Here is a 25,057-nt window from a genome sequence, read left to right as displayed (position 1 = left end):
AGGGTCCTGGGTTCAATTCCCGGCTCGGGGTCACTGTCTGTGTGGAGTTTGCACATTCTCCTCGTGTCTGCGTGGGTTTCCTCCGGGTGCTCCGGTTTCCTCTCACAGTCCAAAGATGTACGAGTTAGGTTGATTGGCCATGATAAAATTGCCCCTTAGTGTCCCGGGATGTGTAGGTTAGCGGGTAATAATATGTAGGGATACGGGGGGTAGGGCCTGGGTGGGATTGTGTTCGGTGCAGACTCGATGGGCCGAAGGGCCTCTTTCTACTGTAGGGTTCTATGATTCTAAGAAACCCACGCAGACAAGGGGAAAGCTTGCAGACTCCATGCGGACAGTGATCCAAGGCCGGGATTGAATCCGGGTCTCTGGAGCTGTGAGGCAGCAGCGCTAACCGCTGTGAAAATAATAAATCAAATCAAGGCCCTCACGAAAGTAAGGTGTCCAAATTGCGACAATTAAAATTCTAAATGTTGAATTTTAATTATATTCATACAATTAAATATATTATGTGAGGCACTGCACAATCACTCTGGTTATTATAATTGCTTCCCATGTAATGGGTCTAAACAAATAGAGGCTTTCTGAATAAAATGAGGAACTGTGGGTTTCTCCCCCCACCTCTCTCCCTCAGTTTTATCACACTCTGTGAGGCAGTGCCACTCAGCAGCCGATAACACCTTTCTAGGTTTTGAACACCCAGGAAGTGCGGGATTTATTGTTAATTCTCAGACTCCTACAGCTGCGACTGATCTTACAGTGACTATCCGAACCTTTTCAATTCAGTGAAAAGGTGTCATTCACAATGAAAATCATGCATGGAAGATATTTCAACCGAATTTAATTAGGAATGAGAGAAACATTCATTCTGTCGACAGTAAATGAGTGAGTCAACATTTTAGAATTTTAATTATCGCAATTTGGACACCTTACTTTCTTGATTTGATTTATTATTTTCACTGTACACCGTGGTTAGCGCTGCTGCCTCACCGCTCCAGAGGCCCGGGTTCAACTCCGGTCTTGGGTCACTGTCTGTACGAGTTTTCCCTTTGTCGGCACGGGTTTCCTCTGGGTGCTCCGATTTCCTCCCACAGTACGAAAGACGTGCTGGTTAGGGCGCATTGGCCGTGCTATATTCTCCCTCAATGTACCCGAACAGGCACAGGAGTGTGGCAACTAGGGAATTTTCACAGTAACTTCAAACTCCCACCCATTGTCAATGGGGTTTCCCATTATATAGACTGGATAATGACTGGAGGATCTGTTATCCTGATATTAGTGGAGTTCTTGGTCAGGATACTGTGGAGTCCTTGGTCAGGATCCTGGAGATAACTCCCCTTTTTCTTCTATCAGAATTATGCAGCTTTTCTCCTTGATCCATTTTGCATGTAACACACTGGAAAAATCTTTGATTAGCGATTGCGATACGCTGAACACACTTAAATGCACCTTCAAATATTGTACACATTGTTCTGTCACTGGTCATTAATGCAAAGCCGTCACATAAAGTGTGAAATTCTGGTGATTCATTATCACTTGTCAGTCTCAATTATACTGGGGACCTTTTTACAGTGTGAGCTGCAGCTTCTGATGGTATATTCATAAAACGCAGGAAATTAGACACTGTGTCCTCAGCATGGTCCCTAAACAGAAATATCAAAGCAATTACAGCCTCATTCGGAATTCTGTCTTCCCCTGCATCGAACAATAAATCAAAGAAACAACAAGGATTTGCAGCATCCCTCTCAATAGCCCTGTCTGCTGGGGACACTGTGCCTCAGGGATCTGTTTTGGGGCCACTGCTGTTTGTAATTTTTATTAATGATCTGGATGAGGGTATAGTTGGGTGGATTAGCAAATTTGCTGATGACACCAAAGTCGGAGGTGTGGTAGATAGTGAGGAAGGGTGTCATAGTTTGCAGGGAGACTTGGACAGGATGGAGTTTAATGCGGAGAAGTGTGAGGTAATTCACTTTGGTAGGAATAACAGATGTGTTGATTATAGGGCTAATGGGAGGAGTGGATGAACAGAGGGATCTCGGTGTATGTGTACATAGATCCCTGAAAGTTGGGAATCAAGTAGATAGGGTTGTTAAGAAGGCATACGGTGTCTTGGCATTTATTGGTAGGGGGATTGAATTTAGGAGTCGCAGCGTCATGTTGCAACTGTACACAACTCTGGTGCGGCCGCACTTGGAGTACTGTGTGCAGTTCTGGTCCCCACATTATAGGAAGGATGTGGAGGCTTTGGAGAGGGTGCAGAGGAGGTTTACCAGGATGTTGCCTGGTATGGGGGGGAGGTCCTATGAGGAGAGACTGAGGGATTTGAGGTTGTTTTCGTTAGAAAGAAGGCGGCTAAGAGGGGATCTTATTGAAACATATAAGATGATTAGAGGTTTAGATAGGGTGGACAGTGATAGCCTTTTTCCTCGGATGGAGAAATCTAGCACGAGGGGGCATGGCTTTAAATTAAGGGGGGGTAGTTATAGGACGGATGTCAGGGGTAGGTTCTTTACCCAGAGGGTGGTGAGGGATTGGAATGCCCTGCCTGCTGCAGTTGTAAATGCGCCTAGTTTGGGGGCGTTTAAGAGATCCGTGGATAGGTTTATGGATGGAAAGGGATTGGTTTAGGTTAGAGGGTCATTGTTTTTTAACTGGTCGGCGCAACATCGTGGGCCGAAGGGCCTGTTCTGCGCTGTAATGTTCTATGTTCTATGTCTTCTTGGCCTTATAGCGAGGGGGATAGAATATAAAAGCAGGGAGGTCTTGCTGCGACTGTATAGGGCACTGGTGAGGCTGCAGCTGGAGTACTGTGTGCAGTTTTGGTCGCCGCACTTGCGCAAGGATATTTTGGCCTTGGAGGGAGTGCAGAGGAGGTTCACTAGGCTGATACCGGAGTTGAGGGGGTTGGACTATGAGGAGAGACTGAATAGACTGGGTCTGTACTCGTTGGAGTTTAGAAGGCTGAGGGGGGATCTTATAGAGACGTATAAGATAATGAAGGGGATGGAAAGGGTAGAGGTAGAGAGATTCTTCCCGCTTAGAAAGGATAGCAAGACTAGAGGGCACAGCCTCAAGATAACACAGTTTAGATCAGAGTTGAGGAGGAACTTCTTCACTCAAAGGGTGGTGAATCTCTGGAATTCTCTGCCCATTGAAGTGGTGGAGGCTACCTTGCTAAATATATTTAAGTCACGGGTAGATAGGTTTCTGATAGACAGGGGAATTAAGGGTTATGGGGAGAGAGCGGGAAAGTGGAACTGATCCACTTCAGATCAGCCATGATCTTATTGAATGGCGGGGCAGGCTCAAAGGGCTAGATGGCCGACTCCTGCTCCTATTTCTTATGTTCTAATGACACTTCTCAATAAGGTAAAGTCGCCATAGTCCCAGATGATCACAGGCTGGTCTCCCCCTTTGAGGAGAGAGAGCTGACTGGTGGTGGTTTCACCTGAGGGTCACCACACCTCATGGTGCGACCTACATGAATAACCTCAGCCAGCATGAGAATTGAACCCACGCTGAGAAAGAACAGAGCCTACGGCAGCCAGGGGCTGAAGATCAGCCATGATCTTATTGAATGGCGGGGCAGGCTCGAAGGGCTAGATGGCCTACTCCTGCTCCTATTTCTTGTGTTCTTATGAAACAAAGTCTCTAATGTTGTATTTCTAACCCATAAAAATTTGCATCTACATTGAACAAAGAACAATATGCACAGAAACAATCGGCCCACCAAACCTCTGCCAATACATAGTTTCTATCCCTCTATGCATCTCCCATTCACGTGTCTATCAAGATACACCTTGAATGTTGCTAACACGCTAAAGTTGCCCCTTAGTGCCCAGGGACGGGTAGGTTAGAGGGATTAGTGGGTATAATATGTAGGGATATGGGGATAGGGCCTGGGTGGGATTGTGTTCAGTACAGACTCAATGGGCCGAAGGGCCTCTTTCTGCACTGTAGGGTTCTATGATTCTATGTCTGCTTCCATCACCTCCACTGGCATTCCAGGCACCTACCAATCTCTGTAGGAAAAGCTTTCCCCGACCGTCTCCCCCCAAAACTTAAACCTTTATAGTGGCTTTGAAATGATAAATAGAATCACAACAATGCAGAAAGAGGCCATTCAGCCCATCGAGCCTGCACCGACAACAATCCCATCCAGGCCCTATCCCCGTAACACCAAATATTCACCCTGCTCATCTCCCTAACCTACATATCTTGGGACACGAAGGGATAATTTAGCATGGCCAATCAACTTCACCCACACATCTTTCGATTGTGGGAGGTGGAAGAAACCCATGCAGACACTGGGAGAATGTGCAAACTCCACACAGTCACCCAAGGCTGGAATTGAACCCGGGTTTCTGACGCTGTGAGGCAGCAGTGCTAACCACCACAGGAAACCAAGGCAGAGGAGGGTTATCAAACAATATTGGCACCAAACTCAAGAGAGATAATGAGGGCAAATAATTGATACTGAGGCAAAGATGGAGATTGCTCAGGTGGGGTGAGGGATGGGGTCAGAGAGTTAGGTTTTAATTCATATCTTAAAGACTGAGAGGTTCTGGGGACAAATTTAGAGCTTAGAGTTTGGTTGGCTGAAAGGAAGTAGAATCTACAAGAGGCCAGAGTTCGAGCAACATGGAGAACCTGAAAAGCTATAATACTGGAGGAGGTTACAATGATAGGAGGCTTGGAACCACGGAAGGGTTTGTAATAAGCCTTCAGAGACAGAATCCCCTCCACCAAAATCCCTTTATTTACAAACTCTAACAGCAGTACACAGAGTGCTCGCAGTCAACAGTCTACCTCCCAGAGGAACTGGCACTCCCAGTTAACTACAACAAAAAGACTCCCTGATTGGCTCATCAATTGGATCCTTAATCAGGGAGCTCATCCTCCACTAGGCCAATCGCATTGGCCTGATTGTATTTGAAACCCTATAATGGGTTCAAAGGTGAGAACTTTAAAACTGAGGTGCTTGTGGGTCAGGAATTAATGTCGGTCAGAGAGCATCTGGACAGTGAGTAAATGGGTCTTGATGCGAGTAAGAGACTGATGCAGAGTTTTGGATGATCTCAAAGTGTACAGAGGGTGGAAGTACAGGAACTGTTCCTGCTGGGATGGAGGAGTTCTTTACAGCTGTCAAAATGTACCCTTCAGTTCCAAATGAAACTTGGAATACTGTGTGCCGTTCTGGTCACCCTATTATAGAAAGGATATTATTAAACTTGAAAGAGTGCAGAAAAGATTTACTAGGATGCTACCAGGACTCGATGGTTTGGGTTATAAGGAGAGGCTGGATAGACTGGGACTTTTTTCTCTGGAGCGTAGGAGGTGATCTTATAGAGATCTATAAAATAATGAGGGGCACAGATCAGCTAGATAGTCAATATCGTTTCCCAAAAGTAGGGGAGTCCAAAACTAGAGGTTTAAGGTGAGAGGGGAGAGATACAAAAGGGTACAGAGGGGCAATTTTTTCACACAGAGGATGGTGAGTGTCTGGAACAAGCTGCCAGAGGCAGTAGTTGAGGCAGGGTACAATTTTGTCTTTTAAAAGCATTTAGACAGTTACATGTCTGACGCCTCAGTTTCGGAGTAACACCAGCCACAGGTTTGAACAACGCTAAAACCCAGATCATGGACCACAATGAGATGACATAGTCATTCATCACATTTACTGGTTACAGTTCCAGGGTCTGGTATATATAGGGTTAACGTGGGATAATTACAGTATCATCCACGCAGTGATCTCAGAAGGAACCTGGGGGTCAAACACAGACTATCTTAGTGATTTCAAACCCAAACAGCTTGAACAAGTTGGGCCGGACAGCCCGTTTCCAAGCTGTAAACCTCAATGACTCCAGATGATGGAGATGAAAGGCCTCCCTCAGTATTATATTTTGTATGATTTTATATTCACTTGCTTAATCAACCACATATCACCCATTATCAAGACTGTAAAACTGACTTCCATAAATATTGGAAGGGAAATATTAGAACAAATCAATGAAGGGTGATGACACCCTTCAAATAAATTAAGGTGTAATTTCATATTTATATCTGCTTTGAAATGATACTCCCAAGACCACAGTTGAGATCACATCAGATCAGATATCGCACTATTTATATGTACAATAATGCTCGTGTAGTAACTTGCGGTCTGAGTAATATCAATATTTAATAACATACGCAAGAGGAAATTCTCACACACTGTTGTCATTTGTAACATAGCTTCCTCCTCACCCAGGAATGGTTACAGGTATTTTTAGCTAGGCAGTGTACAACATATCACAATTAGAAGACTCCACAGAGAAACCAAAGAGATTATCAATCCAACTTGATCACATTCAGCTATCATATCCGAGCTACAGTGGATAATGGAATTTTATTTGAAGTAAAGCAAACCACTTCAAGTAAACCAAAATCTCAAAGAAAATGGGAAAATATTTTGTGCGGATCACCCACTCAAGGGCTAGAGAGAGAGAGGGTGGTCAAAGACAATAATAAGACAAGGATGGCACAGTGGTTTGCACTGCTGCCTCAGTGCCAGGGACCTGGGTTCGATTCCAGCCTTTGGGTCGTTGCCTGTATGGAGCTTGCACATTCTCCCCATGATTGCGTGGGCTTCCTCGGGTCCCCCGGTTTGCTCCCATACTCCAAAGATGTGCAGGTCGGGTGGACTGGCCATGCTAAATCGCCCCTTAGTTTCCCAGGACGCATGGGTTAGAGGGATTAGCGGTGTAAATACGTGGGCTTTAGGATAGGGCCTGTGTTGGAATTGTGGTGGCTGAAGACTCAATGGGCCAAATGGCCTCCTTCTGCACAGTCAGGATCCTAAGATACTAGCCGAACCTTTGATTAGGTATGAGAGAAGGTTGCCAAGTCCCAGAAAGCATATTGTCAAATCCGACATGTTAATCATCAGATTTTGCTGAATCATAGAATCCCTACAGTGGAGACCATTCAGCCCATCAAGTCTGTACCAACCACAATCCCACACAGACCCTACTCCCATGACCCCACATATTTACCCTGCTAATCTCCTGATACTAAGGGGCAATTTAGCACGACCAATCCACTTAACCCACACATCTTTGGACTATGGGAGCAAACAAGTGCATCTGGAGGAAACCCACACAGGTACGAGGAGAACATACAAGCTCCACATAGATAGTCACCCGAGGCCAGAATTGAACCCGGGTTCTTGGCACTGTGAGGCAGCAGCGCTAACCACTGTGCCACCGTTAAGTTTAAGATATCCTGGTAACAACTTGCTGGGGTATTGGGACTAATTTTGTCATATGTTCTTGGAGAAGATAATTTGCATGTTGTGATAGTGGTACAGTTTGTAGCTGTAATGTATTTAGTGTGTGAATCGTGTTACCAACTTAGAAAAAGGAAGATGAGGCTAATGCAGCTTTATCGAATCCTAATTAGTCCGCACTTGGGATATAGTGTTCAATTCTGGTTGCCACGCTACCAGAATGATGTGGAAGCTTTGGAAAGGGTGAAGAAAAGATTTACTAGGATGTCGCCTGGGTGTGGATGGCAGTGGGGCTCTGAGGAGAGGTTGGAGAAACTTGGTTTGTTCTCATTGGAACGACGAAGGTTGAGGGACCAACTGATAGAAGTCTACAAGGTTATGACATAAGAACATAAGAAATAGGAGCAGGAGTAGGCCATCTGGCCCTTCGAGCCTGCCCCGCCATTCAATAAGATCATGGCTGATCTGTCGTGGCTCAGTTCCACATTCCTGCCCTCTCCCCATAACCCTTAATCCCCTCTCTTATCAAAAACCCATCAACCCGCGTCTTAAAAATATTTAGCGAGGCAGCCTCCACCACTTCAACGGGCAGAGAATTCCAGAGATTCACCACCCTTTGAGTGAAGAAGTTCCTCTTCAACTCTGTTCTAAACCACCCCCCCTTTATCTTGAGGCTGTGCCCCCTAGTCCTACTGTCCTTTCTGAGCGGGAAGAGTCTCTCCACCTCTATCCTATCCATCCCATTCATCATCTTATATGTCTCAATGAGATCTCCCCTCATTCTTCTAAACTCTAACGAGTAAAAGCCTAGTTTATTCAGCCTCTCCTCATAGCTCAACACCCTCAACTCCGGTATCATCCTAGTAAACCTCCTCTGCACTCCCTCCAAGGCCAAAATATCCTTGTGTAAGTACAGCGCCCAAAACTGCACACAGTACTCCAGCTGCGGTCTCACCAATGCCCTATACAGCTGCAGCAAGACCTCCCTACTTTTATATTCAATCCCCCTCGCTATGAAGGCCAGCATCCCATTTGCCTTCCTGACCACCTGCTGCACCTGCAAGCTGGGTTTTTGCGACTCATGCACAAGGACCCCGAGGTCCCTCTGCACCGTCGCCTGCTGCAGTTTTTCGCCCCGTAAGTAATAGTCCTTCCTACCATTATTCCTACCAAAGTGGACCACCTCACACTTGTCAACATTAAATTCCATTTGCCATTTCCTGGCCCATTCGCCCAGCCTATCTAGATCCTTCTGTAGACTCTCCACACCCTCCGCACAATTTGCCGTTCCACCAATTTTGGTGTCATCAGCAAATTTCGACACCCTGCACTCGGTTCCCTCCTCCAGATCATCTATATAAATGGTAAATAGCTGAGGCCCCAGCACCGACCCCTGGGGCACTCCACTAGTCACCATCCGCCAATCCAAATAGCACCCATTGACCCCCACTCTCTGCCTCCTATTTGACAAGCAGTCCTCTATCCACGCTAACACCCTACCCCCAACTCCATGCCCCCTGACCTTCTGCAATAACCTCTTGTGAGGGGCATGGATAGTCAGAAGCTTCTTCCCAGAGTGGAAGAATCAATTACCAGGGGGCATAAGATTAAGGTGCAAGGGACAAGGTTTAAAGGAGATGTACGAGGCAAGTTTTCCTACACAGAGGGTGGTGGGTGCCTGGAACTCGCTACCAGGGGAGGTAGTGGAAACAGACACAGTAGTATGTTTTAAGGGACATCTCGACAAATGCATGAATAGGATGGGAATAGAGGGATATAGTCCCCGGAAGGGTAAGGGGGTTTTAGTTCAGGCGGGTAGCATGGATGGTGGAGGCTTAGAGAGCCGAGGGGCCTGTTTCTGTGCTGTAATTTTCTTTGTTGTTTAATGGCCACAATGTTTAGAAAGAGCAGGAGGAGTTAGTCAATTAAATGGTTAGTCTGAAAATGTAACAATGCACTCGGACAGAACTACACGCTTAAGGTGAATTCTGTAAGCCAAAATATTACTTACCTTTCTAATGTATCAATCATTTTTGAACCATGTAACTATATCCATATTTCTTGTTTTTTTATATAATTTCTTAGGATGTGTGTGTCATTGGCGAGGCCAACATTTATTGTCATAGAATCATAGAACCCTACAGTGCAGAAAGAGACCCTTCAGCCCATCGAGTCTGCACCCAACACAATCCCACCCAGGCCCTATCCCCATATCCCGACACATTTACCCACTAATCCCTCTAACCTACACATCCCAGGACACTAAGGGGCAATTTCTTAGCACGGCCAATCAACCTAACCCGCACATCTTTGGACTGTGGGAGGAAACCCACGCAGACACGAGGAGAATGTGCAAACTCCACACAGACAGTGACCCCGAGCCGGGAATCGAACCCGGGTCCCTGCAGCTGTGAAGCAGCAGTGCTAACCCACTGTGCTACCGTGCCGCCCATCCGTGTCCATCCCTAGTTGTTCTTGAAAAGGTGGCAGTGTAGCTGCCTTCTTGAATCACTGCAGTCCATGTGGTTGTAGGTACACCCACACTGCTGTTAGGGAGGGAGTTCCAGGATTTTGACCCAGTGACATTGAAGGAACAACAATATATTTTCAAATGTGTGGGGCTTGGAGGGGAACTTCCAGATGGTCGTGATCCTACGTACCTGCCAGGTATGTACCAGGTGATACTGGTCGTGGATTTGGAAGGTGCTGCCTAAGGAACCTTTGGTGAGTTCCTGCAGTGCGTTGTGTAGATGGTAGACGTGGCTGCCACCGTCCATCGCTGGTGAAGGGAGTGAATGTTTATAGAAGGGGTGCCAAGCAAGTGGATTGTCCTGGAAGGTGTTGCATTTCTTGAGTGTTGTTGGAGGTGCACCCATCCAGGCAAGTGGGGAGTATTCCATCACACTCTTGACTTGTCCCTTATAGTGATGGACTGGCTTGGGGAAAGCAGGAGTTACTCGTCACAGGGTTCCCAGCCTCTGATCTGTTCTTGTAGCCACAGTATTTATATGGCTAGTCCAGTTCAGTTTCTGGTCAATGGTAATCTCTAGGATGTTGACAGTGAGGGATTCGGTAAGATTGATACCATTGAATATCAAAGGGTGATGGTCAGATGATATATTTTTAGAGATGGTCACTGCCTGATAGTTACATAGCACAAATGGTACTTGCCATTTGTGAACTCAAGCCTAGATATTGTCCAAATTTTTTTGCATTTGGATTATCTGATGTTGAGATGGTCATTTCTTTGCCCTTGTGTGGTGTGAATGTTACTTACTTCTTATTAACCCAAGCCCGAATGGTAACCAAGTCTTGCTGCGTACGGACATGGACTGCTTCAGTATCTGAGGAGTCGAGAATATCATTGAACATTGTGTAATCATCAGTAAATATTCCCACTGCTGACCTTATGTTGGAAGGGTGGTCATTGACACGTCAAATGTAACCCCACTGCAGTGAGGACGTGTGTGGATCTTCCGTCCTGATGGCTACACATTTAAAATTTATTTATTAGTGTCACAAATAGGTATTAACACCGCAATGAAATTACTGTGAAAAAGAGGAGAAAGAAGAAGCTAGTGTTCAAAGACATCTTAAGAACGGTATAGTATGGGTGTGGAGATACGAATGGTGGGTAACTTGCCCAAGGTAGGATCTCACTAGAGTCAACAAGTTCTAAAACATGTTCTGGGTCTGTACTCGTTGGAGTTTAGAAGGATGAGGGGGGATCTTACAGAGACGTATAAGATAACAAAGGGGATGGATAGGGTAGAGGTAGCGAGATTCTTCCCGCTTAGAAAGGACAGCAGGACTAGAGGACACAGCCTCAAGATAAGGGGGGGAGGGCAGTTTAGATCAGAGTTGAGGAGGAACTTCTTCACTCAAAGGGTGGTAAATCGCTGCCCATTGAAGTGGTGGAGGCTACCTTGTTGAATATATTTAAGTCACGGGTAGATAGGTTTCTGATAGACAAGGGAATTAAGGGTTATGGGGAGAAAGCGGGAAAGTGGAACTGATCCACTTCAGATCAGCCATGATCTTATTGAATGGCGGGGCAGGCTCGAAGGGCTAGATGGCCGACTCCTGCTCCTGTTTCTTATGTTCTTAAAAAAAAAAACCACTGTGTATAAATGTTTCCTTCAGACTGTGGCCCCTTCTTGCTTGTTGGAACGAATAAATCCGTCAGCACTTTGGGATTGGTAACGGTACAAGAGTGAAACTAAATGGCCACTTTTATTCAAGCACCAATCTCAATTCCTGAAGCATCAGGGGTTAGTGAATTAAATGGTTAGTCTGAAAATGTAACAATGCACTCGGACAGAATTATACAATTAAGATGAATTCTGTAAGCCAAAATATTACTTACCTTCCTAATGTATCAATCATTTTTGAACCATGTAACTATATCCATATTTCTTGTTTTTTTATATAGTTTCTTACTATATAAAGTAAGAAACTTTATATGGCTAGGAGACATCTGGAGAAGGAGTGGAACTTGGACAAATGATATAACTAAAAACCAATTTGTTTGGCTACAGCAAAAAGACAGCATAAAGAAACAACAAAGATATCATTGCTACAATAGTTAGGATGACCTGTCATTCGTTCAGGGGTCAAGCACAGAAGGTTTGTCCGCAGATTGGCGGACTCCAGCTACTGGTGTTATCGTGGGTATGAGTGATTGGTTAGTGCTTTAATAAAGGTATACCACACCTAGTGGAACAATATCGAACTTATTCTGCCATTGCTACACACAGTACAGGCCAGAACTTTTATGTCAGTTAGAGGGTCTTACAATTAATATTTAACATATACAAGAAGAAATCGTAACAACACTTGTTATCTCTATTCACAGCTCCCATGATGGCAGTGGAAGTACACAAGATATTAAGGCAACCCCCACAGAATGTCAAGTGACAGGAAAAGCAGGGAGAAAGACACGATAAACACAACGACTGAGAATCTACGTAACTCCCCAACACCTGAACCTGCGTCAAATTTCATAGTTCCTGAATTTCCGTAGCAGTTCTGAAGGGGAGTCTGCTGTCCAGCAAAAATGGTGATGGCAATTGTTCACATTGGAAATTCCTGCAGAGAAATGAGAATTCGAACAAGTGAGAAGATGGCCCGCCTGTGGCAAAGCTCGTGGGCAGAGGATGTAATCATTGAGGTGTCTGTGCGGAGTCTGCACATTCTCCCCGTGTCTGCGTGGGCTTCCTCCGGGTGCTCCAGTCTTCCCCCACAGTCCGAAAGACGTGCTGGTTAGGGTGCATTGGCTGTGCTAAATTTACCCTCCGTGAACCCGAACAGGTGCCAGAGTGTGGCGACTAGGGGCTTTTCACAGTAACTTCACTGCAGCGTTAATGTACTTGTGACACCAATAAATAAGAAAACTTAAAACATTAATATGCTGAATGTTTGTAATATTTACTCCAACTGCTCGCTTCACTTTTACATCTCCTGCTACTGTTTAGTTGCCGTTTCCTGCCTCTCCGCAACTTTTTCATCTTGTTTCGCTTTTAAAGATGATGTCACTGGCCTAGTAATGCAGAAGCCTAGCCTAATGCTCAGGTTCAAATCTCACCATGGCAACTGCTGGAATTTAAATTCAATCAATAAATCCCAAATTGAAAGCAAGTCTCAGCAATGGCGAACACGTACAAACTAATTGTACAAACTCATCTAAACTAATGCCCTTTAGGGAAGGAAATCTTTAAGTTTAAGTTGATTTATTAGTAGGCTTAATTAACACTGCAATGAAGTTACTGTGAAAAGCCCCTAGTCGTCACACTCCGGCGCCTGTTCGGGTTCACTGAGGGTGAATTTAGCACGGCCAATGCACCCTAACCAGCACGTCTTTTGGACTGTGGGAGGAAACCGGAGAACCCGGAGGAAACCCACGCAGACACAAGGAGAATGTGCAAACTCCACACAGACAGTGACCCGAGCGGGAATCGCCATCCTTAGCTGATCTATTGGCTCACACGTGACTCCAGACCCAAAGCAATGTGTTAATTCTTAACTGCCGCCTAAAATGGCCAAACAACTCATTCAGTTCAAAAGATGGACAGCGAAGAACAAAGAACAACAACACAGCACGGGAAACAGGCCCTTCGGCCCAACGAGCCTGCGCCGCCATCTTAACATTATGGGTGCCCTTCTCTACCCATGACCTTTGTCTACGCCTATTGGGGAAGATTGAGGGGAGACTAATTTAGGGACAATTTGTTACACCAATCAGCCCAAGAGCACATTTTTGGGGTGTGGGAGGAAACCGGAGCACCCGGAGAAAACCCACGCAAGCACGGGGAGAATGCGCAAACTCCCACAGACACCGGCCCAAATCCATGTATCTGCACAGCAAACAGTGATAGTCACTGAGCTGTCGTGTTGCAAGCGCTGCCTTTGTCACCCATATCACACTGAACAATTTATTTTTTAAATCAGTTTTCCACACTCACGTGGAGGTGTGGGGCTTTCCAAAATATTCTGGTCGTCGTCAGCAACTATCTTCTCTCTGATTCCAGCTTCATCTGAATCCGCCTGGTCCATGTCACTGGTAGACACTTCATTCCATTCCTCCTGTGCTGGTGGCCTTTGCTCCCTTGTCTTTGCAGAACTGCTTGGCTGTAGAGTGGGTGCCTCCAACATTGGCTTTTTCTTACTTCTCACTGCCCAGTGCATGGACTAGGAGACATAAATATTGGCAAAGTTATAATTCTGCAGCCTCTTCGTTCCGTTCACATCTTCTACATTCTTTTTTCCTGGTCTGAACTTTGAATTTGTTAGTGTCACAAGTAGGCTTACATTAACACTGCAATTAATTGCTAGGTAGAGAAATATTATCACCAACTGGTCACTTTTACATCTCCTGCTACTATTTAGTTGCCAGTTGCTGCATCTCCATGTCTTGTTTCACTTTTAAAGAGGGGAGGAAATGTACAATAGTTTCATGGTCACCACTGCAGCAATGTAGAGTTTGTCCCTTTTAAGATTAGCGGAACTTTAACTCTGATATTTGACACAGCTCCGTCAACATTCCAGCTCAATATTTCACGCGTGGCACTTAGACTGGTGAATTGATGCATCTAGTGTGGAGTTGCACACAAAATCCACGGACAGATCTGGGTGCAAAAGTTGGTCTGTTCTGCATCATGTTCCACAGGACTGTAGGAACCCTACAGTGCTGAAGGAGGCCATTTGAGCCAACTCTGCACCAACTCTCTGAAAGAGCATCTTACTCAATCTCTCTGCCCCACCTCTCCTCCCCATCCCAGCACCACTGCTCACACTGCATTCATAGACCCTACATATCTTGAGACACTAAGGAGCAATTTAGCATGGCCAATCCACATAACCTATATATATTTGGAGTGTCGGAGGAAACCAACGCAAACACATGGAAAGCAAATGTTGACCTTCTCAGCGATGCCCACATCTCAGGAAAGAATAAAGGAAAAGGTAGTTAAGAGAAGTTCTCATCAGTTATTCAGTACAAAAGTTAACAGTCTAGTTACTGCTTGTCTAAGAACAAGCCTTCATTAATGTAGCAAGCTGTATACTTTTTGTATAGAATCTCTACAGTGCAGAAGGAGGTCATTTGGCACATCAAGTCTGCACCAACCACCATCCCACCCAGACCCTATTCCCCTAACCCCATATATTTACCCTGCTAATGCCCCTGACACTATGGTCAATTTAGCACTGCCAATCAACCTAACTTGCACATCTTTGGACCATGGGACTGTTGGAGGGAGTGCAGAGGGGGTTCATTGATACCAGAGATGAGGGGGTTGGCCTATGAAGAGAGACTAAATAGACTGGGTCTGTACTCGTTAGAGTTTAGAAGGCTGAGGGGGGATCTTACAGAGACGTATAAGACAATGAAAGGGATGGATAGGGTAGAGGTAGAGAGATTCTTCCCGCTTAGAAAGGACAGTAGGACTAGAGGGCACAGCCTCAAGATAAGGGGGCAGTTTAGATCAGAGTTGAGGAGGAACTTCTTCACTCAAAGGGTGGTGAATCTCTGGAATTCTCTGCCCGTTGAAGTGGTGGAGGCTGCCTCGCTGAATATATTTAAGTCACAGGTAGATAGGTTTCTGATAGACAGGGGAAATAAGGGGAGAAAGCGGGAAAGTGGAACTGATCCACTTCAGATCAGCCATGATCTTATTGAATGGCGGGGCAGGCTCGAAGGGCTAGATGGCCTACTCCTGCTCCTATTTCTTATGTTCTTAAACCTGAGTGCCCGGAGGAAACCCACACGGACCCTGGGAGAATGTCTGTGCAGAGTTTGCACAGTGACCCAAGCCGGGAATCGAACTCGGGTCCCTGGTGCTGTGAGGCAGCAGTGCTAACCACTGTGCCACCTCCACTTATGGGGAGACGATGGCCTAGTGGTATTATCGCTAAACTATTAATCCAGAAACTCAACTAATGTTCTGGGGACCCGGGTTCAAATGCCACTGCAGCAGATGCTGGAATTAAAAAAGTCTTGAATTAAGAATCTACTGATGATTACGAAACCATTGTCAATTGTCGGAAAAACCCATCAGGTTCATTAATGTCCTTTAGGGAAGGAAATCTGCTGTCCTTACCTGGTCTGGCCTACATGTGATTCCAGAGCCGCAGTAATGACTCTCAAATGCCGTCTGAGCAAGGGCAACTAGGGATGGTCCACCGAATGACACCCAATCACATTCTGGTCCAGCCAATGACACCCAATGTCACAGGTTTTAAGTCGGTCCACCTCGTGTCCAACGAGGGGCATACACGTGATGGGTCGTACTGGGGCTGCTCTTGGTTGTTTGAGATTGGCCTAGTGCTTCATGTTGTTAGTGTGTGCCTAAACTGGACCAGATACTGGGCAAGACGACAGCTCAGTGACTATCACTGATTGTTGTGCAGACACATGGATTTGGGTCAGTGTCTGTGGGAGTTTGCGCATTCTCCCCGTGCTTGCGTGGGTTTTCTCCGGGTGCTCCGGTTTCCTCCCACACCCCAAAGATGTGCTGTTAAGCTGATTGGCAGGAATAAATTGTCCCTAAATCAGTTTTCCCTCAATCTGGATGGCCATAAAACATTAGATAGGGGTCATGGATAGAGAGGTGGTGTTGAGATGGCGGCGCGGGCTCATTGGGCCGAAGGGCCTGTTTCCCGGGCTGTTTTTTGTTCTTTGTTCTTCAATGACACCCAATGACATACTGGTCCAGCCAATGACACCCAATGACATACTGGTCCAGCCAATGACACCCAATGACATACTGGTCCAGCCAATGACACCCAATGACATACTGGTCCAGCCAATGACACCCAATGACATACTGGTCCAGCCAATGACACCCAATGACATACTGGTCCAGCCAATGACACCCAATGACATACTGGTCCAGCCAATGACACCCAATGACATACTGGTCCAGCCAATGACACCCAATGACATACTGGTCCAGCCAATGACACCCAATGACATTCTGGTCCAGCCAATGACACCCAATGACATACTGGTCCAGCCAATGACACCCAATGACATACTCGTCCAGCCAATGACACCCAATGACATTCTGGTCCAGCCAATGACACCCAATGACATTCTGGTCCAGCCAATGACACCCAATGACATACTGGTCCAGCCAATGACACCCAATGACATACTGGTCCAGCCAATGACACCCAATGACATTCTGGTCCAGCCAATGACACCCAATGACATACTGGTCCAGCCAATGACACCCAATGACATTCTGGTCCAGCCAATGACACCCAATGACATTCTGGTCCAGCCAATGACACCCAATGACATTCTGGTCCAGCCAATGACACCCAATGACATTCTGGTCCAGCCAATGACACCCAATGACATTCTGGTCCAGCCAATGACACCCAATGACATTCTGGTCCAGCCAATGACACCCAATGACATACTGGTCCAGCCAATGACACCCAATGACATTCTGGTCCAGCCAATGACACCCAATGACATTCTGGTCCAGCCAATGACACCCAATGACATTCTGGTCCAGCCAATGACACCCAATGACATACTGGTCCAGCCAATGACACCCAATGACATTCTGGTCCAGCCAATGACACCCAATGACATACTGGTCCAGCCAATGACACCCAATGACATTCTGATCCAGCCAATGACACCCAATGACATACTGGTCCAGCCAATGACACCCAATGACATTCTGGTCCAGCCAATGACACCCAATGACATACTGGTCCAGCCAATGACACCCAATGACATACTGGTCCAGCCAATGACACCCAATGACATTCTGGTCCAGCCAATGACACCCAATGACATACTGGTCCAGCCAATGACACCCAATGACATACTGGTCCAGCCAATGACACCCAATGACATTCTGGTCCAGCCAATGACACCCAATGACATTCTGGTCCAGCCAATGACACCCAATGACGTTCTAGTCCAGCCAATGACACCCAATGACATACTGGTCCAGCCAATGACACCCAATGACATTCTGGTCCAGCCAATGACACCCAATGACATTCTGGTCCAGCCAATGACACCCAATGACATACTGGTCCAGCCAATGACACCCATGTCCCACAAATGAATTTAAAGCATACTTCCAGGATGAGCACAGCCATACACAGCCTATTGGTTCCTTAGCTGTCCAAATCAACCTGTAAGATGAACACAATGCAATACAATTTCTAGGCCAACGGATCAACAGTTTAATGCTTAGCCCTAGAAACTACTCACCGTTTTGACACTGTTGCCCAGCGCCTCCCACTGTTGAAACGGAATTGTAATCCCACTGCGACGCCAGTGGTCATAGCGGGAACGGTGTTCTTCATTGGTTAAGGTCTCCTTAGCTTGCTGCAGCTTCTGAAATTGCTCAACTAGAGAGAAAAATCAAAAGCTCCCTCAATACAGCTGGCAGGAGTGTACAACACAAATCTACACACATTCCTTGCTGACCCACAAAACAAAGAAACCCTTTGCCCTCTACTGGGGTATCAGAGGAAGCTCAGAAACCTCCAAACATCTACCTGACCCACCAAGCATCACCCAACCCACAGGGTTTGCAGCTATCAGCTATTCTCTTTTACTCCGCAGGTGAGTCGGTCCACCTCGTTGTCTAACGAGGGGCATACACGTGGTGGGTCGTGCGTGGGCTGCTCTTGGATGTTTCGAGAGTGGCCTAGTACTTTGCATCGTTTGTGTACGCTTAAACTGGACCAACAGATAGGCAACACGACAGCTCAGTGACTATCACTGTTTGCTGTGCAGATACATGGATTTGGGCCGGTGTCTGTGGGAGTTTGCACATTCTCCCCGTGCTTGCGTGGGTTTTCACCGGGTGCTCCGGTTTCCTCCCGCACCCCAAAGATGTGCTCTTAGGCTGATTGGTGTAACAAATTGTCCCTAAATTAATCTCCCCTCAATCTGGTTTCCAATGGGGGTACCATAAACATAGACATGGGTCAAGGGTGGAGGAGGAAATGCACATTGTTAAGATGGCGGCGCGGGCTCGTTGGGCCGAAGGGCCTGTTTCCCGTGCTGTGTTGTTCTTTGTTGGCGTGGAAACCTTCGATCCCGAGGGACCATCTCAGAAGATGGTGAAGGGCTTAAGACACCCAAAGCTTAACCTGCCATCAGTCATCACAAAGAACAAAGAACAGCACAGGAAACAGGCCCTTTGGCCCTACAAGCCCGCGCTGCCCATTTTAACACTCAGTCAGTGCCCTATTCAAGTCTTTCTTCTACCTACGCCTTTTGTCTACCTCCAGTGGACTCCACAATAAAGGGGTGCAAATTTAGGGAATAATTCACAAGGTAGAACTCATTGGTCCATCATGACCTGTCCGTCCAGCATTAGTCTCTTGATTGAGGGTAAAGTTCTGGCTTTTGCCATTCCAGCTGTTTGGAATATCCATTCAAAGTGTGGATCAGCCTTTGGTGGCAGAGAAAAATGGAACTTTCCTTGACCTTTGACCCTGCGTTAGAACTTGACGAGCACAAGGGATGAGTAGGGAAACATTTGGAAGCAATTGTGAGAAATGGGATTAATCTGCATTTGGAGAGGCGGGGGGTTAATCGAGGACAGTCAGTGTGATTTCTAACGGGAGATCATGTCTCACCAACTTGATTGACTTTTTCAAAGAGGTGACTCAGCCTTTTTGGCTAAGATCAAGTGTGGTATTGACATGCTGTGCTTGGTTGAAGTCATTAGCTTATATTTCAGCTTCATTCAGGGTGGCACAGTGGGTTAGCACTGCTGCTTCACAACTCCAGGGTCCTGGGTTCGATTCCTGGCTCGGGTCACTGTCTGTGTGGAGTTTGCACATTCTCCCTGTGTCTGTGTGGGTTTCCTCCGGGTGCTCCGGTTTCCTCCCACAGTCCAAAGATGTGCGGGTTAGGTTGATTGGCCGTGCTAAGAAATTGCCCCTTAGTGTCCAGGGATGTGTAGGTTAGAGGGATTAGTGGGTATAATATGTAGGGATAAGGGGATAGGGCCTAGGTGGGATTGTGTTCGGTGCAGACTCGATGGGCCGAAGGGCCTCTTTCTGCACTGTAGGGTTCTATAATTCATTTGAAGCAATTTTTAAAAGCGGTATTTTGGCCTTTTGGCTAAGATGCAAATGAGACCAAGCCTTGGAGGAGGAGCTATGCCAACTCCAATCAGCTTGGATCATGTAGATCAAACCCAAGACAGGAAGTGAGAGTCAAAGAACAAAGAACAAAACAGCACGGGAAACAGGCCCAACGAGCCCACGCCGCCATTTTAACATTGTGAGTCCCCTCTCCACCCGTGATCCTTGTCTACGCTTATGGCACTCCACATTGGAAACCAGATTGAGGGGAGACTAATTTAGGGAATTAGTCCTGTCTTGTCAGGTTGGATCGGGAATGTCTCAACTTGTCGAGACTCTGAATTGGACTCTGTAACTTGTCCAAGTCCCCCTGTAGACTATGACACCCTTCCTCACTATCTACCACACCTCCGACTTTGGTGTCATCAGCAAATTTACTAATCCACCCAACTATACCTTCACCCAGATCATTTATAAAGATTACAAACAGCAGTGGCCCCAAAACAGATCCCTGAGGCACACCACTCGTAACCGAACTCCATGACGAATATTTACCATCAACCACCACCCTCTGTCTCCTATCTGCTAGCCAATTCCTGATCCAATTTCCTAGATTACCCTCAATCCCATACATCTGCAATTTCTGCAGAAGCTTTCCATGGTGAACCTTATCAAACGCCTTACTAAAATCCATATATACCACATCCACTGTCAAATGTTTGAACATTTTCAAGTGGACCACCCTACAGGCTTCAGAAAGCCTATACTCTGGACACCCAGTACTGTTTCTTTGTTAACCAGTAGGTTTTTCTTGCTTGTGTAATTAATGCGACAAGTAGACATTAAAGTAATAACGATAAGCTTTACCTTTCCATATTAGATAAACAAATAAAATGTCCAAGCAATGAGAATCGCCCCCCGACATGTATACACGGAGCATTCCCATTACAAACCCGGACACAGGAATTTTAGCAAATGCAAGACTTTAAATACATTGCCTATATATCTTTGGGTAAGCTTAAGAAATCAACACCTCTTAGCTTTCATCTGACTCACTCTACTCCATATGTGTGATAGGATCATAAAGCTGCAGAGCTGGGCTGAGAGGTGGCAGATGGAGTTTAATACGGAAAAGTGTGAGGTGATTCACTTTGGTAAGAGTAACAGGAGTACAGAATATAGGGCTAATGGAAGGACTCTTAGTAGTGTTGACGAGCAGAGAGATCTCGGGGTACATGTGCATAGCTCCCTAAAAGTTGGCACCCAGGTTGATAAGGTTGTTAAGAAGGCGTATGGTGTGTTAGATTTTATTGGTAGAGGGATTGAATTTTGGAGCCATGAGGTCATGTTACAACTGTACAAAACTCTGGTGCGGCCGCACTTGGAGTATTGCGTACAGTTCTGGTCGCCGCATTATAAGAAAGATGTGGAGGCATTGGAAAGGGTGCAGAGGAGGTTTACCAGGATGTTGCCTGGTATGGTGGGAAGGTCTTATGAGGAAAGGCTGAGGGACTTGAGGCTGTTTTCGTTAGAGAGAAGAAGGTTAAGAGGTGACCTAATTGAGGCATACAAGATGATCAGAGGATTAGATAGGGTGGACAGTGAGAGCCTTTATCCTCGGATGGTGATGGCTAACACGAGGGGACATAGCTTTAAATTAAGGGGTGGTAATTATAGGATGGATGTCAGAGGTAGGTTCTTTACTCAGAGGGTAGTAAGGGTGTGGAATGCCCTGCCTGCAGCAGTTGTGGACTCGCCAACTTTAAGGGCGTTCAAATGGTCAGTGGATAGGCATATGGATAACATTGGAATAGTTTAGGTTAGAGGGTCATTAGATTGGTTCCACTGGTCGGTGCAACATCGAGGGCCGAAGGGTCTGTACTGCGCTGGAATGTTCTATGTTCTAAATACCTAGAAATTACAGCTCAGAAACAGGCTTTTTGGCCCATTTTGTCTGTGCCGAACCATTTTTTGCCTCGTCCCACTGACCTGCACTTGAAAGACCCTATACTGACGAAGGAGGCCATTTAGCCCTCTGAGTCTGCCCCGACTCTCTGACAGAGCTATTTACTCAGGACCAGCCACCCCCCACTACCCTATCCCTGTAAACCACCCCCCCCTCTCCTGTAAACGCACCCCCACCCACACACACATTTTCCACACTCATCTCCGTTGCCTACACATCTTGGGACACTGAAGGGCCATTTATCATCTTTGAAATGTAGGAAGAAACCGGAGCGCCCGGAGGAAACCCATGCAGACACGGGGAGAATGTGCAAACTCCACACAAGCAGTCACCCCAGGCCAGAATTGAACCTGGGCCCCTGGCTCTGTTATGCCTCTCCCTTCACTCAGTTTCAAAATTAACACAGTTGCACAGATCTGTTCTGCCGAGCAGACAGACAAATATTTGATTTGAAGGACGTAGATAAGCTAATCCTCCTCTGTAGGATTCCAGCTCTTATCAGGAGTATGTAGATTCTCACAGTCCTTTCTTGTTAGTGGCAAACGTCAAGTTCTACGCATGAACGAAAGCTGTCCTCAAATAGAAGAATGATGCTTAATCTTGTTAAGGGTTATTGAGTGACCGAAATTTCCACGTGTATTAAAACAAACAGGAGTCGCGACCATCTCATCGCTGCTTCCGATCAACAAACAACTCTGCAAACGTCATTCTGGAGCGAGCATGGTTACACAAATCAGTGAGACAGGAAACCTCAGGGAGCGTGGATTGTACTTCAAAGTGCAACGCGTGGCTTGGGGAAGAGAACCAGTCAGCTACGTTTGTGAGAGTGACTCAGGGAAACGGGAATGAAGTACACCAACCATCATGAGAAATAGGAGGAGGCCATTTGGCCCATCGTGTTGTAAGATGACATCAAGCCATTCGGCCTTTATAAGCCTTTATATACTCGGTTTGTGACCAGAACTCTCCACTAACCTGATGAAGGGGCAGACCCCGAAAGCTAGTGGGTTTACTATCAAATAAAATTGTCGGACTTTAACCTGGTGTCAGACGTCTTAAATGGAATAAGAGCAGATCTTGGACATTGGTCCAGGGAATCTCTAGACACAAGCTTTGGAGGTGGAGATCCTCCAATGACAATCTAACCCATGCTGTTTGTAACCAGGTCAGGATGAAACCTCACGCAATTGCCCTTCAAACCAAACACAGCAGTGTAAAAGCTTCTGAGCACTCAAATCAAGAATCTGAACAGGGATAATATCATTTTGAGTAACAGTTGTTGATGATTTCCGAGCAGATTCCCAGTGTTTTCCTCTTAATGTTTGACAAATCGAATGTTTTACATTTTAAAAAGGCATTCATACATCTTATGGTTTAGTGCTAAACTAATATTTTAACAGAAACTTCAGATTCACATGTCAGTACGACACGATTACTCTTACACCGATCTCCATATGTGCCAAGACTGACAAGGGCACACTTGCTCCAGGAACAATGAATTGGTTTTAATTCACTTGCCCAATATTAAACCAACCCGAATAAAGCTTTAAAAAAAATCTCACCAACAACCGGACAATTGATGCTCCAATCGTCAATCTGATTTGATGATTCAGATTGGTGATCTGATCAATTCAGATCTAAATCAATTCTGATTCAAGATTCTGAGCAATCTGATTGAAGACCTAAAGATCAAAGCCAAAGGCTCTGCAACCTCCTCCCTAGCCTCCCAGAGAATCCTAAGATAAATCCCATCCGGCCCAGGGGACTTATCTATTTTCATACTCTCAAAAATTGCCAACACCTCCTCCTTATGTCCCTCAATCCCATCTGGTCTAATAGCCTGTATCTCAGTATTCTCCTCGATAACATTGTCTTTTTCCTGTGTGAATACTGACGAAGAATATTCATTTAGCGCCTCTCCTATCTCTTCAGACTCCACGCACAACTTCCCACTACTGTCCTTGACTGGCCCTAATCATACCCTAGTCATTCCTTAATTCCTGACATACCTATAGAAAGATTTAGGGTTTTCCTTGATCCTGCCTGCCAAAGACTTCTCATGTCCCCTCCTGGCTCTTAGCTCTCTCTTTAGCTCCTTCCTGACTAATTTGTAACTCTCAAGCGCCCTAACTGAGCTTCACGTCTCATCCTGACATAAGTCTCCTTCTTCCTCTTCACAAGCAATTCAACCACTGTTCCCTCGCTCGACCACTTCCTCACTGACAGGTACATACTTATCAAGGACACGCAGTAGCTGTTCCTTCAACAAGCTCCATATTTCAATTCTCCACCTTCACCCCGCAAATCTGAGCATAAAGGACTCAGGAACCAACTTGTCACTAAGATCAAAACTATTCAATCTGCTGCCTCTGCCACTCTTCCTCTAAGCCACTGGGTCAAACTCTATCCCCGCCTTGAACTCGCAGCATTCTCTAGTTTCTCTCCTATCTCCCCTCATAAGAACATAAGAACATAAGAAATAGGAGCAGGAGTAGGCCATCTAGCCCTTCGAGCCTGCCCCGCCATTCAATAAGATCATGGCTGATCTGTCGTGGCTCAGTTCCACATTCCCGCCCTCTCCCCATAACCCTTAATCCCCTCTCTTATCAAAAACCCATCAACCCGCGTCTTAAAAATATTTAGCGAGGCAGCCTCCACCACTTCAATGGGCAGAGAATTCCAGAGATTCACCACCCTTTGAGTGAAGAAGTTCCTCCTCAACTCCATTCTAAACCGCCCCCCTTTTATCTTGAGGCTGTGCCCCCTAGTCCTACTGTCTTTTTTGAGCAGGAAGAGTCTCTCCACCTCTATCCTATCCATCCCATTCATCATCTTATACGTCTCAATGAGATCTCCCCTCATTCTTCTAAACTCTAACGAGTACAAGCCCAGTTTATTCAGCCTCTCCTCATAGCTCAACCCCCTCAACTCCGGTATCAGCCTAGTAAACCTCCTCTGCACTCCCTCCAAGGCCAAAATATCTTTGCGGAGGTGCGGCGCCCAAAACTGCACACAGTACTCCAGCTGCGGCCTCACCAATGCCCTATCACACATGCCCGCTCTGCCTAGGAGGCCCACTCCCCTCCGCTCCACTCCTACTGCAGGTCTGACCACCCAACCTCCCCTCCTGCTCCCCATTGTAGTCAGCTATTAATTTTGGCACCATCACCCCATTCTACACAAACCAATCCTCAACAGTTCCACCTCTCCAACCTACTGCCCCATCCCCAGCCTCTGGAAGCCCCAGC

At 46.2% G+C, this 25,057-nt stretch overlaps 1 protein-coding gene across 1 annotated transcript in view; it reads right to left on the bottom strand.

The window, feature by feature from the left end:
* Nucleotides 1-11,487: 11,487 nt before the first annotated feature.
* The window catches only part of dnajc12 (DnaJ (Hsp40) homolog, subfamily C, member 12), a 35,701-nt gene continuing 22,131 nt past the window's right edge, over nt 11,488-25,057 (bottom strand). Inside the window, exons 3-5 of the mRNA XM_080205241.1 lie at nt 18,009-18,148; nt 13,732-13,957; nt 11,488-12,358 (exon numbers count right to left, since the gene is read on the bottom strand). Coding sequence (XP_080061367.1) covers nt 12,264-12,358; nt 13,732-13,957; nt 18,009-18,148 — 461 coding nt within the window. The 3' untranslated portion in view covers nt 11,488-12,263. The remainder of the gene's footprint in view (nt 12,359-13,731; nt 13,958-18,008; nt 18,149-25,057) is intronic.

This window comes from Carcharhinus amblyrhynchos, chromosome 17 (assembly GCF_965287045.1).
Source record: "Carcharhinus amblyrhynchos chromosome 17, sCarAmb.v2.hapA, whole genome shotgun sequence".
Taxonomy (NCBI): Eukaryota; Metazoa; Chordata; class Chondrichthyes; order Carcharhiniformes; family Carcharhinidae; genus Carcharhinus; species Carcharhinus amblyrhynchos.
Note: the sequence above shows the minus strand (reverse complement) of the source record. Positions and strands in the feature narration are given on the sequence as shown.